The sequence below is a fragment of the Physella acuta genome, unplaced genomic scaffold (genome assembly GCF_028476545.2).
Source record: "Physella acuta isolate Inbredline_101_S28 unplaced genomic scaffold, ASM2847654v3 ptg000562l, whole genome shotgun sequence".
In the NCBI taxonomy this organism is placed as follows: domain Eukaryota; kingdom Metazoa; phylum Mollusca; class Gastropoda; family Physidae; genus Physella; species Physella acuta.
Genome location: NW_026732081.1, coordinates 1,310,021 through 1,325,584, shown reverse-complemented (window position 1 = coordinate 1,325,584; position 15,564 = coordinate 1,310,021). Strand labels below are relative to the sequence as shown.

The window sequence follows — 15,564 nt, the reverse complement described above, 5'->3', positions numbered from 1 at the left end:
TTCAGACTTATAAGCACATAAATTGACTTCACATATACAAGCCAACATTTATAATTATATTTTATTGTATAGTTACTCACAATTTTTTAATTCCGATATTTTAATAAAATAAATCGAATTATTAGTAATAGCTGTTAGAGTAATACAGAAATATTATTTTGTTTAGGTATCTGGAAATAGATCTAGATAAGATATAGTCTCGTTTAATAAAATACTATTTAAAATACTTTTCAACCATAAATATAGTCGCAGTTACCTGGCCATTATTAACAAAACATGCTCCGTGTTCGCACGTGTATATAATATTGTTTACATATAGGTCTAATCTATGCTTGTGTTAATTATCAAGATCTATAAACTAAAATGAAGGTTAAGGAAAATACACAGAAAAAGCCTGGAAAGTTTATGTCTAAAAATAAGAAAAAAAAATTGCCTAAAAGTTCTTCAAGTAATCCAGCGACTAAAAAATTTAGAGAAGCTGCCAAACGAGCAGCACACCACAGGCACCTTCTTCCTCTCAATACTGGAAAAGTCACTGCACCCTTAACTGCCTCTCATGGTTAGTTTTTTTCTCTAGATCCTGCTATCTAGATTCGATGTCTAATCGACAGTATAAATCTAAAATGTCTCGGTTCTTGGTAATAATAATTGTAAATTAAGGGGATATGCGCGACAAAAAACCACAAAATTTCTTGTTTTTCGTCATGATAGGTTTCTTGCACTTTTGCATACTTTGTCCATTTTAGTATTAGGAAAATAATAACTTTAAAGAGAAAATTTTTTTTTTAGGTGTTTAAATTACCATTTTTATGATCCTGTTAATTAAAAATAATCAATTTTTTCCAATCTTACACGCTCTCTATGAAAAGTTTTATATCCCTCATCATATTGTATTTGGCATCATTGGAAAGCTGGATTTCTCCTTTGTTTGATAATCTTAATTTCCATCATCTCGGAAACACCCAAAGCTTACAATCGGCTTTGCAGTTTATCCAGATATGGTATTTTTTCGTGACCTACTTTTCGTTACTTTTGTCTGTTTTTCTCAGTTCGAATGTTTTTAACACTATAAAGTAGGGAGGCTCACTAACTTAAAAGCGTCCTTGGTTGCTAACCAGAACATGGCGTAAGGATCGGACCATGACTTCCGGCGAGTTTTTCGACTTAGTTCCAGAGACCTTCTTAGAATTACTTTTAAAAATGTTTATCACGAGTAAAATGGCGGGTTTTCACGTTATAAAAACATGCTATAGGTGGCAAGGCTAAATATGCCAGAAAAGCATTTTCAAAAATTGCTTTGGGGGATGTTGGCTAAATTTAAAGTCGGTGTCATTCAAAATAATATAACTTTTTAAATATAGATTTCCATATCACAAAATTGATTTCCACAGTAAAGCATTATTAGTTTTATCATTCTATGAAAAAATAAATCAAATATCTTCAACCGTTTTTTTTATAAGATCGACCGAGAAATGACAACCAAATTTTTTTTATTTTTTTTGACCACGTGACCGCTATTTGAATGGATACGTTTACCTGGCATGGTTTTTTTTTTGCTCTTTTGTACAATAAAAAATGTCATAAAATTAAAGAAATAAAAGAATTCAAAAATCACTTCTGTCTTGTCTTTTTTTTAATTCTTTTCTGATGACATTCTCTTAAATTTTTTTCCTCTAAAAATATTACCCGACGATAGACGGGCCAATTCTACTTTTAGGAACTCTCTTGTGAAAAAAAATTAGATCTATTTCACGGTCACTTAAAAAGTTAAACCTTTCAACTTTTAACCAGGTTGTCATGGATGATCCGTCATATCATAGCTGTGAGTGACAAATAAATTTAAAATTCAATAATTTAGTCTAAACTCGCTACAACCCCCAAATTTAGTGCCTAGAGGATAAAGTATGGACGTTTTTTATTCAGTTGTCATGTTTAAATTGAGAATTAAGTAGATTTCACAAATAGTAAGAAAAACTACTATAAAGCCTACTACTTTTTTATTTATTAAACAATCGCAACTATATTTTCAGTATTTGTTCTTCGTGCAAAAATACAACTTTTGTCACGAGGGAATTGTGATGGCTTACATAGAAAAAAAGTATTTGGTAATTAATATGCAAATTTTGGAAATTTTGAACACTAAAAATGGTACGATTTTGTAGACTTTGTAAAATTCTTACTAATAGCTATTTCAAAAAGTTTTCGTGACAAAAGTTTTAATATATCCTGAAATATAAGCAGTTTAAATTTGATTGCTCTAGGTGCATAAATAAAAAAGCCTTAGCATTTTTAAAAGTACCAAAAAATTCAAAATGGCGGAGGTTTTTTCGGGTTTCCATGACAACCAAAATTGTTTTCAACCCTTTTTTAGCTGTTTAGTACTTACTTTTATATGCCAAACATGATAAAAGTATTCAAAATGCTTTAGATATTAGATTGTAAAAAATAGGAAAAAACATAGCATATCCCCTTAATATGCAACATTATGTTGAGGCGATAAAATCTCTAAACTCTAAATGATAGGTTGTCTTATTACAATTTTTTAATTAAAATTTTCTGTCACTTATCATATATCATTACAAACCATATCACTTACTGGTTAATTTGAGACCAAATTTAATGGTCTAGCTTAATTAGGGGCCGAGAAAACAAACAAAAATAAAATGACCTATTAACATCTTAAAATGCGAAACTCTTTTTCGCCATCAAAAGTTACGTTGGTTTGTGTTTTCCATTCGTAGCATGATGTCATAGCAATTACGACAACATTGGGTATTTTAGTTACCAAAAAAAACCAAAACATTTTGTTAGAAATAAAACTTTATATTCATTATGTTTATTAAGGAAATATCAGACATATTTGTTATAAATTCTATGTACAATGTACAATTTAAGACATTAGGCATTCCATGATGAATTGAACAATCAATACCCTTGAAGATGACAATAAAATTAATATCCAAAACTAAAAATAGATCTGACAGAGATCTAGATCTAGTCCTTCTAACTGTAACGACAATACAGTATTATTAGGTAAGATGATAAATGAACTTTTTTTAACTTTAAAATTAAATACTCTATAATTAATATTCCCTTCTGTAGTAGCATTAGGTTAGGCGAAGTTTTCTTTTTTTTTTTTTTACCAGCTATGCGTAGTAAATCTACAGTCCTGTAAGCTTGCGTGAACTTAAAATGACCCTAAGTTGATTTACAATTTGCTTGGTTTATGAGGGGAGGGGTGGGATTGCCCACCGACGATCTATAACAGCAATAGTTAATGCTGTGACGTATGTATGGTAGGCCTGCTGAACTCACGGTGAACCCTCGACCGTGTCAACATTTTTCTCCCGCAGACAAGAAAATGTAAGCAGTTGATCTCGCGAGCGATGCGAGCGACGATGTTTGGAAAATTTTGAATAATTATTTTATAAAATATTATTTCGTTCAAAAAAATTTTTTTTGAAAAAGAAAGAAAATAAAACCGCTCGTGGCATTTCCCATGTGAAACAATAAAATAAAGCACAACTGATTTACGTCGGATTCGAACTCGGAGATTCTAGGTCACCTACCGCACCGTTCTGTTTACTCTGCCACACACCACGATGTATTGGAAAATAAAATATTAGACATTTTGTATCAAAAGATTGCTAAAACTAAAAGGAAATAATTACTACTTCATTTATTGATATCATTCTAGATCTACGTAGTAACTGAGTAACTGCGTAAATTTTACACACAATTCCTATATTTTTCAACAGCATTAACGAGGTTGACCAAGTCTAAAAATAAAAATAAATTGCCAGTAGGCCTAATTAGATCTAGCACAAAAAGGCTCGGAATGAGCATTGTTTAAAATACAATACTAAGGCCTAATTAAAAACTACATATAATTTCATATAAATTATACAGTCGGGTAGGCCACGAAGTATTAATATTAACAAGGTTAATGACCGGTCACGAATTATGTTCAATGAAACTAACAGTGCAGTCGGCCTACTTGGCTTGCAGTGAAGAAAAAAAATCAATATACTTATAAAATTACTAATACTTTAATACAATAATAATGCCCACAATTTCTGCACATGCTAAAACTGAATTATAATTAAAATACTAGACTTAACAGTGCATTCCGCAAAAAACAAAAATTAGTTGTTTCTATCTGACAACTAGCGTAACAATGGCGTAACGTTGCTAAAAATAGCAGCGGCATGGTATTTCTATGGGGAATTGGATTTTGGAAGAAGGAAAGCAGCATCATTGTAATTAATCATGGTAAATATCTCAAATATATATTTATCTAGGAGCTGTCGAGCGCTGATGCCCGGTGGTCGGTCGTTTTTCGTTGCAGTTCAGTTCCTAATGAGAGTGCTCCATAAGAAATGCTTGTCTTAATTATTACTACATATCTCGCAAATGTTTCTGGCATTTAAGCCATAGTATCCATTTCCTTAGCATTTCGCATTAAAATAGTGATGAGATATTGCTAGATTAGCAGTTTTTTCATTTTTTGTATATAGGACCCCCCAAAAACACTTAAAATGCGAAAACTAAAAGAGCATGACGTTTCAGGGTCAGGTTCTGACTTCCGGTTTTGGTAAGGAGATCGACTACTAAATGAATGTGAGGAGGGTGTGAAAACTCTCACTTGACACTTTTGTCTCGCATTTTTATTTACCTCTCAACCGTTAATTAGGTTTGGTGTGGATAAATTGAGCAGATATCTGCGAAAAATTCACTGCACCCAAATTTTGAGGACTAATGATTCTGCATTGCGACACTGATACAAAGTAGCAATAAGTAGGCCTAATTGTATAGTCTGCATTGTAGGTTGTTGTCTAAGATTTAAGACAACTTAACTGAAAACTACATTTATTTTGACCTACCTCTTAATTGACACAAATTTTTATTAGCCTATAAAAATAATTCTAGCTTTTTGAAAAAAATGTTTTGTAGCCTATTAAATGGCTATTATGTTTAAATGTTACATAACTTGTCGCTTCACCTACTTTTTAAAATCATCGTCATTGTAATGATGGCTACCGAAAATGAAGATACCCTGATTCCATTTTTATGTATAGTTTTTAAATGTTTTTAGATAATCTTGGTAAATAGATAATTCTTTCTTCTCTCAGGATTTAAAGGCGTATTAACCTTAGAGGCACTAGAGAAACACAATGAATCTGTTGGAGGGTTTACAGAAGCTTCAATGCAGGATGATTCCGCCACAGTGGGGGGTACAACTTTCAATACATGGGCTACAAATTTAACTGGGTGTACAAATGCAACCTTTAGAGGAATTCACAGATATATCAACTCAAATTCTTCAGTGCAGAAAGAGGTAAATAATTTCAACTGAAAGTTGAGGAACCATAATGTATTTTGCATTGAGAATACAATAATTTACTAATACTTTAATTCCCATAAATTGTAAAATCTACTCAGAAATATGACATAACAATCTTGTGCATTATTTATTCTCAACTCCAAAAGCAACAATAACACATTCTTTAGATGCTTGTTTATAGTATAGCAATAGCAGGTAATATTAGTTCCAAAGATGCTACTTAAGGTAACTGTTGTGACAATATGCTATGCCCTGTCACTAGTTATAAATGTAAGGGTTAAAAACTAGTAAACTGCTTAGCAATTGTACAGTAATTAAATTCAAATGTTTTTTGTTAAAAATTCCACAAACACAAAAAAGATTACCCTAATTGAATGATTGTGTATGCCTTGTTACGTAACTTTTAGTTTAAAATGATTTGGTTTAGATATCAGTGTCTGTCATGTTTTTAAACACCAATATATTTTTACCTTATTTTATTGTTATTCATAGATTTTAGCAGTCTTAGCTGCTGTTACAGAAGTAATCAAAGAAAATGGTGGAGAAGGAAAAGACTTGCAGTATTTTGGAACTTTGGTAGGATTTTATTAGATGGATTATTTTATTCTAGCATTTTTCCATATTACACATTTTAAAGATTAACTTTTGTTCACTAAACAGGTAACTGGCCTGGAAAATGCAGACAGACCAGAAGAGAAAATGGCCATGGCACATCTGTTGAGTATTGTGATTAAAAGGTAGTTACAAATTATTTTTGATTTGATATTTCTTTTTTTATATTAAAGTTAGATAACATTGTTAATTTTGTCCAAAACATTGTAATTCTAAGGGTTCCAGTGTCTGTTCTACAAAAACAATTTTCCCAAGTTGAAAAAACTTTATATGATGTGCTTACTGAGTGTGTAAAACAGCAGACAATATCACCCATCAAACCTGTAAGTTGATTAAATTCATCTCTTAATTATAAAACATTTGTAATGAGCAGCTATCAGCCAGTATAATACTTAAATGAATACATGACAAAATTTTGTTTAAAAATTGTTTTCAGATTCTTTTAAGTCTGGCAAGTCTGTTAAGAGTTCAGGACATAAATACATGGTTGGAAAAGTATACAGAACGGGCATTTAATGCTATGCTGGCATTTATTACACACAAAAAGCCTAAGGTAGAGTTTATAACAGTGGTATTACTATCATGTGTTAGAAATTTAATTTAATTGCTGATTATTTTTAAAAAGTTAAGTTTTCAAATATCAGATAGCCTATCAATTTAATATTGCTATATCTTTAATTTGCTGTTGATATTCCAGTTGCGGAAAGCTGCTCATACAGCAGTAAAAATTGTTTTAAGGGGCAGTCTTTTTATGCTACAAACACCTTCACCACCTTTTCATCCAGCTGCTAGACTTACTGCTCAGTTTTGTGAAAAGCAAATAGAATCATACAAAGGTATTCATCAGTAGCCTTTTTCAAAATATAGTTTTTAATAAAAAAAACATTTTTATATATTTTATACTAATAAAACTTTATTGTTTTAATAGGGCAATCTAATAAAGTAGAAGTGCTACATATTCTATATTTGCTGAAAGATGTTCTTTGCTTGTTCCCTGCATCAAATGTGAAATCTTTGTGTGAAATCATTCTCAGGTTAATGAGGCTAATAGATCTGGTAAGACATGATATTTGATAGCTAACCTAGGAAATTTGTTTGAGGGTTTTCTATTTTATTTTATCCTAAGTTTTTAACAAAGCCCACACGTTTTGCATAATAAAAAAAGATTGTCTGAACTAATCTCAAACTGTACACTTAAAATGAAAAACTCATCCCTGATTACTTGTTACAGGTCGTACAGTCCTCTTGCATGGAAGTGTTGTACAAATTATTTTCTTCTAAACCAAATAGTCAGAGAGTTCCAGCAGAGATTAACGCTCAGATTCTTACAGTGAGTTTATCCTCAATTTATTGTCAATACATTTGATTATTTTATTTGTGTATTTTTTTATTTTATTAACTTATTTTAACCAAATTTACATTACTTTTTCAATACAGGCTTTATACGACTATCAGCCATCAGAGAAAGATGGACAACCAATGCTTGCTTGGTTAAGAGTTATGGAAGCTTCCACAATAAACTTAGCCTGGTATGTCCACATCCCAAACAATAAATGAAACTCTAGCCATAAAATATCATAAAAACAACTGACTGTAGATAGGTACCTATTTGGTCATCTTCATACTGAAAAGCTGATCACCTAGATCAAGTCTTGGTGTTAATAATCTATACATGACCACACCAAACCACTGTTAATATGCTGCTATATAATTATAATCTTTCTCTTTATCAGCCAGGATGTTGATTTGGCAGTGAGTCATCTTCCTCGTTTATTTTCCACTTGCATGACCTGTCTACTATCTGATCGTCAGGATGTCAGTAAAGCTGCAGTCAGCACTATGCAGGTAAAGCTTTCTCCATCCTTCTACCCCACAGCACTTAACAACAAAGCTAGAAGTTTAGTTGTGGTGTAATTTATAGCTTCAATTGCATTGCACTCAACTAACGTCATATTATTTTTCGTGTAGGCTCTGCTCCAACAGTGTCTTGATGTCTCCAAAGATAAACTTGTTAATGAGGCTTCTAATAACACAACATTCACAGCTCTACAGAAGGTTGTTAAAACCTTGGAAACTGGACTGAGTTACCAGTTTCATTCCATGTGGTCATTAGTTTTTCAGTTATGGTCAACTGCATTTTTGGTAAGTAGGAACTATTTTAATCGGAACTGAATCAATTTTTAAAATAAGCTCTAACAATGTTTAAAACATAGTAAACCAGGGTGAAGGTTAATTTATAGTCATATATAGTTCATATTCTTGATTTTAATAATCAACTTGCATCAATGTTGCAACTTAAATATAATTTTTTATTATCCAGGTACTTGGGAAAATAGTTCCAAAGATGCTACTTAAGGTAAAGCACTACCAAGAAAAATTCTTTTTTTTTTTTTATTTAGAAAATTCTTTTTTGTTGTTGTGAATTTACATTACAGGGCAATATAAAATAATTTAAAAAATATTAACATAAAATAATTTTAAAAATACTACTTTTGAATTTAAGCTAAGCCCCATAATGGCAATAATGACATTCAATTTGTAATGTTTCTTTGCTTTGTCTTAGTGTTTAACGTCAATGGGAGATCTAAGAGATACTCCACACTTTTCCTTTAAAGGAGAAATGGATCATGCTATTGGCTGTGCAATAAAATCAATGGGACCTCGTATGGTATTGGATGCTATTCCATTAAGGATTACTGGAGAAAAGTAAGATTTCATTTAATTGCACCTATTCATTAGTGCTTATTGGTATAGTGGCTATGTAGTAGAGTAAACAACTGTTTGTCTTTGAGTTTGAAAACAGAGTTGCTTAGGTATAAGTTAGATGTTAAGGGTCAAATTTCACTGTAAAGAAGAATTACAAATAGGCTTTAATTTTCAGTTTAATAGGCAATTTTCCTCATTGTTTTTGTTCTTGTCTATTTTGCAACAATTGAGATATTAAAATTTTTTCCACTAGTGACAACCTGGAGTTTCCGCGAGGCTGGCTTTTGCCCCTAATTAGAGATAATGTTGGTCATACAGAGTTGGGCTTCTTTGCTTCATATTTTTTACCATTAGCTGCCAAATTCAAAACTAAAGGTAATTGATGATAAATGTTTAAACCAGTCTTGATGACGTTTTCACTTAAACATGTATTTCAATACTTTAATTATGTATAGGTAAAATAAATTTATTGAAACTACAAGTCCCTAGTCAATCTATTAATTGATCAATTAACAATTTGATACTTTTTATTCTAGCTGAAGAGTTCTCTAGAGAGCAGAGAGTTGCAGAATCCAAAGCTTATGAAGCCTTAAATCTACAAGTTTGGTCAATGCTGAAGGGATTCTGTGATCATCCTGTGGATCTAAAACAAGTATGTATTTTATCTTCATCACCAAAAAACTCAGTTTTTTTATTCACTCGTTTCAAATTTTAAAAAAATCAAAACTTCAATTTCCAGAGTTTCCAAAAAGTGGCCAAAATTTTGGGCACAGCATTGAATGACAAAGAAGACCTGAAGATGGATGTAATGGCTTCTCTGAGATCCCTCATTAGCTGTAGCTTAGACAATGGTAAGTTTTACTATTTCTTTATCAGTTTGACTGAATTGGTTTTCTAAAAGTCTGCTTTATTTGACTATCGTCACTCATTTAAAAGTAGGTGTTTTATGCTTGAACTTATGTATCCCTAAATATCAGATTCTGTTATAAATGATTTACTTTTCAATGCAGAAGCTGACAAAGCAGAAGTTGGCAAGTTTGCTAAAAACTTTTTGCCAATTTTATTTAATCTGTTCACTGGTGAAGGAGTTATTTCTGATGGAACTCGTCTAGCCGTTTTAGAAACCATAAAGAAGTATTTATTAGTTTCTGATAAAGAGGTAAGTAATTGTCTCTTCTCTGGTAAATAGACTTGTTTTGTTGTGAAACCATAAAGAAGTATTTATTAGTTTCTGATAAAGAGGTAAGTAATTGTCTCTTCTCGGGTAAATAGACTTGTTTTGTTGTGAAATAAAATAACTATACGTAGGTTTAAAAACTGTTTCATCTTATAAATATTTAACTTTTGACTCTTATTTTGAATTTTTTTTTTTTTTTGTAGCTTATTTATACTTTCATGGACAAGTGCCTAGAAAAAATTGGGCAACTGGATGCTGCAGGTTTCAGAAAGTAAGTCTAATTGAATTTGGTGCACACTGAGTTAAAATAAATGGTTCATCTTATAATTGTTTGTATATTTTTTATTTTAGCATTGCTCTGTTAGACCTTGCTATTGCTATGATACCATATGCTGATTCACCACGACTGAGGTGTTTGTTCCAACTTGCTTTGGATAGACTACAGGTACATTTTTTCTTTTTACATTTTAAGATATATATTCAAATTTGCATTTAAAAAGATATCAAAAACCAGAAAACTGTCTTGTTGCATATTCAAAGTTTTTTTAATGTCTGACAGTAGATAAGGTTGCTCAGTTTTAAACATTAAAACAAAATACTGCTTACATTTTAATTGGATATCTTGATACATTTATTTTTAATTTAGAAAAAGTTTCAATGAAATATTAAAACATTAAATCATTGATATATTTTTCATCAGTCTGAGAATCGCACTATACAGAAAAAGTCGTATCGCATTTTAGAAGAAATTTGCAGTGGCATAACAAGTATTTCTAATGAACTACTATCAACAAATCTTTCTGTGATTAGTGACACACTTCTGCAGTCTTTATCAAGATCTAGTCCATCTTCAAAAGCTGTGAGCATTTGGTTTAAATCAATTTCATTACTTAAGTTTTAATAAGCTACCATAAAAGTAAAAAAAAAATATTTTTTAGCATGTCTCCAGTATTTTCTTAAACTAGCAATCCAATAGAAAAAGAGTATTGGTTTGTTCCTTGCTATAAAAATTTTAAAACAATTTTCATCTAAAAAAAATGATTTAATTTCCACAGCCACGTCTAAGATGTCTGATGCATGTATACAAAAATTTACAACACCCAAATTTAGATTTTTTTATGGCTACTCTACCTGAGGTATGTATAACAATAACTTTTTTTTTTTAAATTTTTTACTAACATAATGGCCTTCCAAAAAAAAATGCTAGGCACAGTATCCAGAGGGAGAAGGCTGGATGGCAAAAACATCATTAAATAGAGGACAACTAGGAATGGACTAGGCTACCTGTTGCATTACTATTTTGAGCAGCAAAAAATGATGACAAAATTAACAGTATTGCCTCAACAACCCATGAGGTTATGAGCGATTAATCGATTGAACTAACCAGGCTATATCTAACATTTCTAGTCCGAACCATTTATTGTTTTAAAGGTTAAAAATCACTTCAATAATTTTACAGGCCATTTTGTGTACCAAAGAGATAGGAGCAAAAGCCAGAGCTGCAGCATTTGATTTAGTGATTGTAATGACAGATACTTATATTAAGTGGCACCCTAATGTGTCTGAAAAAGGTATTTTCCTCTAATTTGATTTTTAGCTCATGGTATAAAAGCATAGCTTTTTTTTTTTTTGTAAACAAAATTTTAACACTAAGTATAACAAAAGTCTTAGTTAGTGTAAAATCTTTTCTTTCAGAAAATTTAGGATCAGTTATAACAAAAATATTGGCTGCCCTTGCTGGTACTCCGCACATGATTAGTGCAGCTCTTCTTGCATTGTCACGCATTGTTTATCATTACAAAGGTAGGTGAAATAATTTTCTATTTTACTTGTAGCTTTTTACTTTATTTGTTTCATGAAATCCTTCCCTTTAGTTTTTAAAAATTGTATTATCTGATTAAATTGTGGAAAAATTGGTTTATAGTGATTACCCTAATTCAAATGTTCAAACATGGATACATTTTCATAGCTTGTATATTATTTATTAGTATTATTTTGTCATCTTATTGTAACCAATTGCTTTTCTAATAGCAATTGTTAAAAATTATTGTAACTATTTAATTAGCTGTCCACTAAAATGCTTATTTTTCTTTTTTTACATCTGATAGAGAAATTGATTGGCTCTGTACTGGACAATATGATTGATACTGTAATTGTTTTATTGGCATCAAAGACTAGAGAGATTATTAAAACTGCACTTGGTTTTATCAAAGTTATACTGTCTGCCTATCAGAATACAGTACTAGCATCTCATCTTAAAGACTTGGTATGTTACTATTTGTTTTGTACATTATGTAATGCATGTGTTAACCATCTAATTTTAATCAAGTTTTTGTTAAATAATTTTTTTTCTAATATTCTGTTCATTATTTGTTCTTTGTTCACAGCTTAATTCATTGCATGGCATTGCAGTGAAAGGAAACATGAGAAGACTGACAAAAATAATCTATTCAAAACTTGTTAAAAAATTTGGGTAGGTGGTTTTTATATTATTCTACTTATAGATTTTGTTAACCCTCACTATTGACAATAAACCTAATTTTTATTAATCTTACCCTTTTTCAACAGTTATGAACTGGTATTAAGTATGACTAAATCTGATGTTCACAAGCTACTAAAGAATATTCATAAATCAAATGAAAGAGTAAAGAAAGAGAAGGATGGTAAGGAGGGCTCTGATGATGAGGAAGGTGATGAAAGTGAAGAGGAAGAGAAATTTACCACCCAGCCTGAAAGGTATGTCTCACTTTTCAATGTGGAAGTATGTCTCTCCTGTTAAATGTTTTGGTATTTCTCACTTGTTCAATGTGAATGTGTATTTTAATTGTTGAATTTGAAGGTGTATTTAATTGTTGGATTTGAAGATGTATTTTAATTGTTGGATGTGAAGGTGTATTTTAATTGTTGAATGTGAAGGTGCATTTTAGTTGTTGAATTTGAAGGTGTATTTTTTAATTGTTGAATTTTGAGGTGTATTTTAATTGTTTGATTTGAAGATGTATTTTAATTGTTGGATGTGAAGGTGCATTTTAGTTGTTGAATTTGAAGGTGTATTTTAATTGTTGAATTTGAAGGTGTATCTTAATTGTTGAATGAAGTTGTTTCTCATCTGTTGAATGTCTAGGTATCTCATCTACATTGAATATCAATCTCATATGTTCTAATTATTTGAATCATATCTGTCACAGTATTGATGATCTGTTACGAGACACTGATTCTGATATGGATGAAGGTGATGATGACCAAGTACCCAAATTGTCCAAGAAAACTAGAAAGACAAAGCAGGGTAAAGGTGCTTGGCTGATGGAAACAGGGGAGGATGAAATTGTTGATTTCATGGATCCAGCTGCAGCCAAACAAGTCATTGGTAAAATCTCTTTTCAATTTTCTTCATTTACTATATTTAAATAGAGCAACTTCTATTTTATTATAGCATTTGCTTAAAACTAGACAATTAGTTTTGTCACAGAACCATGTGTTGTATTATAGTTGTAGTTCCTATTTATTTTGTAAGTTTGTGTTGTTTTTGTTTTTTTTTAGTTTTTTTTGGTGTTGATAAAGTGTGGGTTTAAAACTAGGAATATTTTACTTTAGCTACCAGGCCTAATGCCAACAAGAAAGGAGAGAAAGCTGTAGCAAAAGATGGAGGGTTTAAGATGACAGCTGATGGAAGACTTATCATCACCCAAGATGAAGAAGAACAAGACGTTAAGAAAAGTGAGTTGTTAATTAAATTTGTTGAACTTAACTTAGAATATTGAAATATTTTCTATCGTTTGGTGTGCTTTCATTGACTTTGCTACAATTAGGTTTTTATGTTTAAACCAACATTTAAACATTTAAAATTGATTCTCTGCTTTTCAATTGTCCTCTTATTTTTTTACCCAGCCAAGGGAAACAAGTCAAAGCCAGATTCTGATGAGGATGAGCTTGAAGATTTGTTCAATGCCATCAGTGGGGAAATGAAAGTAAGCTCTTGATTTCATGAAAACTTACAACTGCTAATCTAATTAAATAATTGTTTTAATTTTAATGTTTTCTTAAATGTTCTCAGGCAAAAGCTAGGAAACGTAAACATGCTGAAGCAGCAGGGGACGATGATGATGAAAATGAAGCGTCTTCCTCTAAATATCATGGTATTTTTTTAATATCGGGTTTCTTTAAAATATTCCAGATGTATCTGTAGTAAAATTGTTTTTTATACATTATAACTAACTAAAATTTAAAAGGTTTAATCAGAGAGACCTTTGTAGTCAACAAACTTCCCACTATACAAGCCATATTTAACTCGATTTATTTTTCTTTCCAGCTGGAGGTAGTGGTATTCATAGACCAATAGCCAAAGCCAACAAAGCTCTAAAAGAAAAGCAAGAGTTTGGCCAGCAGTACAAAGCTAAGGTAAGCATGCGGCCAGTTTTGGTGGGTGGGATGTGATGTTATTTATGCTTATTGTCAGGCTTCTCTGGGATTGTTAAAGAGTTTGGTCAGCAGTACAAAACTAAGGTAAGCTTTAGGCTAGCTTTGGTGGGTGGGATGTTATCTTTGCTTTTTGTGGTTTCTCTGACATTGTTAATTGTTGCAAAAGTTTGGTCAGCAATACAAAACTAAGGTAAGCTCTAGGCTAGCTTTGGTGGGTGGGATGTTATCTTTGCTCCTTGTGGTTTCTCTGACATTGTTAATTGTTGCAAAAGTTTGGTCAGCAATACAAAACTAAGGTAAGCTCTAGGCTAGCTTTGGTGGGTGGGATGTTATCTTTGCTCCTTGTGGCTTCTCTGACATTGTTAATTGTTGCAAAAGTTTGGTCAGCAATACAAAACTAAGGTAAGCTCTAGGCTAGCTTTGGTGGGTGGGATGGGCCATCATCCCATGCCTAGATTTGTTATCTTTGCTCCTTGTTACCATTGTTAGGATTCTCTGACATCGTTTATTTTAACTGTCTGTTGTAGCTCATTAATGTTTTTACTAAATGCATTACTGGTATTTATAACTAATTATATTAATTTAAATTATAGAAAGCACAAGGTGACATAAAGAAAAGGGGAATGCCAGATCCATACGCCTATGTTCCCTTGAATATAAGTTCTCTAAACAAAAGGTGAGTTAGAGATTTTTTTATGATTACCATAGTGTTTTCTGAGAACAATTTTTACTTATAGATCTTATGATTCCCTACCTGCAGCCATATTGTTTAACCCTTATTGGTGTGTGGATATTTAACATAAACTTATCTCAATGAACAGAAAACAGATGAAGGTGAAAGGGTCTTTCAAGAATTTAGTCAAAGGTGCAAAACGTGGAGCAGCCAAGGGGATGAAGGCCAAAGTTCACAAAAAGAAAAGATGAACATAGTGTTTTTGTTGCTTTTTATTTGTTGTATATTAACTATTGCAAAACATTTGGACCTCTGAGATAAAAAAAAAAAGTTCAGAAATTCAACAAAGGGCTGATCATCACTCTACACATATTTATAAATAATTGCAGGACACACACCATTTGTACATAGACATGTGGATAGTTATTATATACAGCCAACTCAAGATGCTAGTGTTTTGTGTTTACATGCATTCATTGCTTGAGTATTAAATGGTGAAATGTTTTATTCAATTCTGGTTGTATTATATTTGTTCATTGTTTCACCTTTTATTAATACAAATCTGTGGATGTTTTTCTCAAGTATTTTCAAATTAATTCTTTAATTATGTGTGTTGGAGGGATCTTTTTGTAG

The 15,564-nt window shown here is 31.4% G+C and overlaps 1 protein-coding gene across 1 annotated transcript; it reads left to right on the top strand.

Moving 5' to 3' along the window:
• Positions 1–284: 284 nt before the first annotated feature.
• Positions 285–15,505, top strand: LOC131946496 (RRP12-like protein). The gene is made up of 34 exons (XM_059307303.1): positions 285–559; positions 5,133–5,338; positions 5,837–5,920; positions 6,005–6,081; positions 6,174–6,279; positions 6,393–6,509; positions 6,654–6,792; positions 6,885–7,012; positions 7,188–7,286; positions 7,394–7,485; positions 7,690–7,801; positions 7,925–8,098; positions 8,277–8,312; positions 8,520–8,662; positions 8,916–9,037; positions 9,199–9,314; positions 9,402–9,513; positions 9,673–9,821; positions 10,043–10,110; positions 10,191–10,284; positions 10,540–10,698; positions 10,895–10,975; positions 11,299–11,410; positions 11,535–11,642; positions 11,948–12,105; positions 12,227–12,312; positions 12,408–12,575; positions 13,028–13,206; positions 13,434–13,556; positions 13,728–13,807; positions 13,894–13,975; positions 14,149–14,237; positions 14,852–14,934; positions 15,080–15,505. Exons 1-34 carry the CDS (start codon positions 364–366, stop codon positions 15,180–15,182), a joined length of 3,981 nt encoding a protein of 1,326 aa, XP_059163286.1. The 5' UTR covers positions 285–363; the 3' UTR covers positions 15,183–15,505.
• The last annotated feature ends 59 nt before the right edge of the window (positions 15,506–15,564 follow it).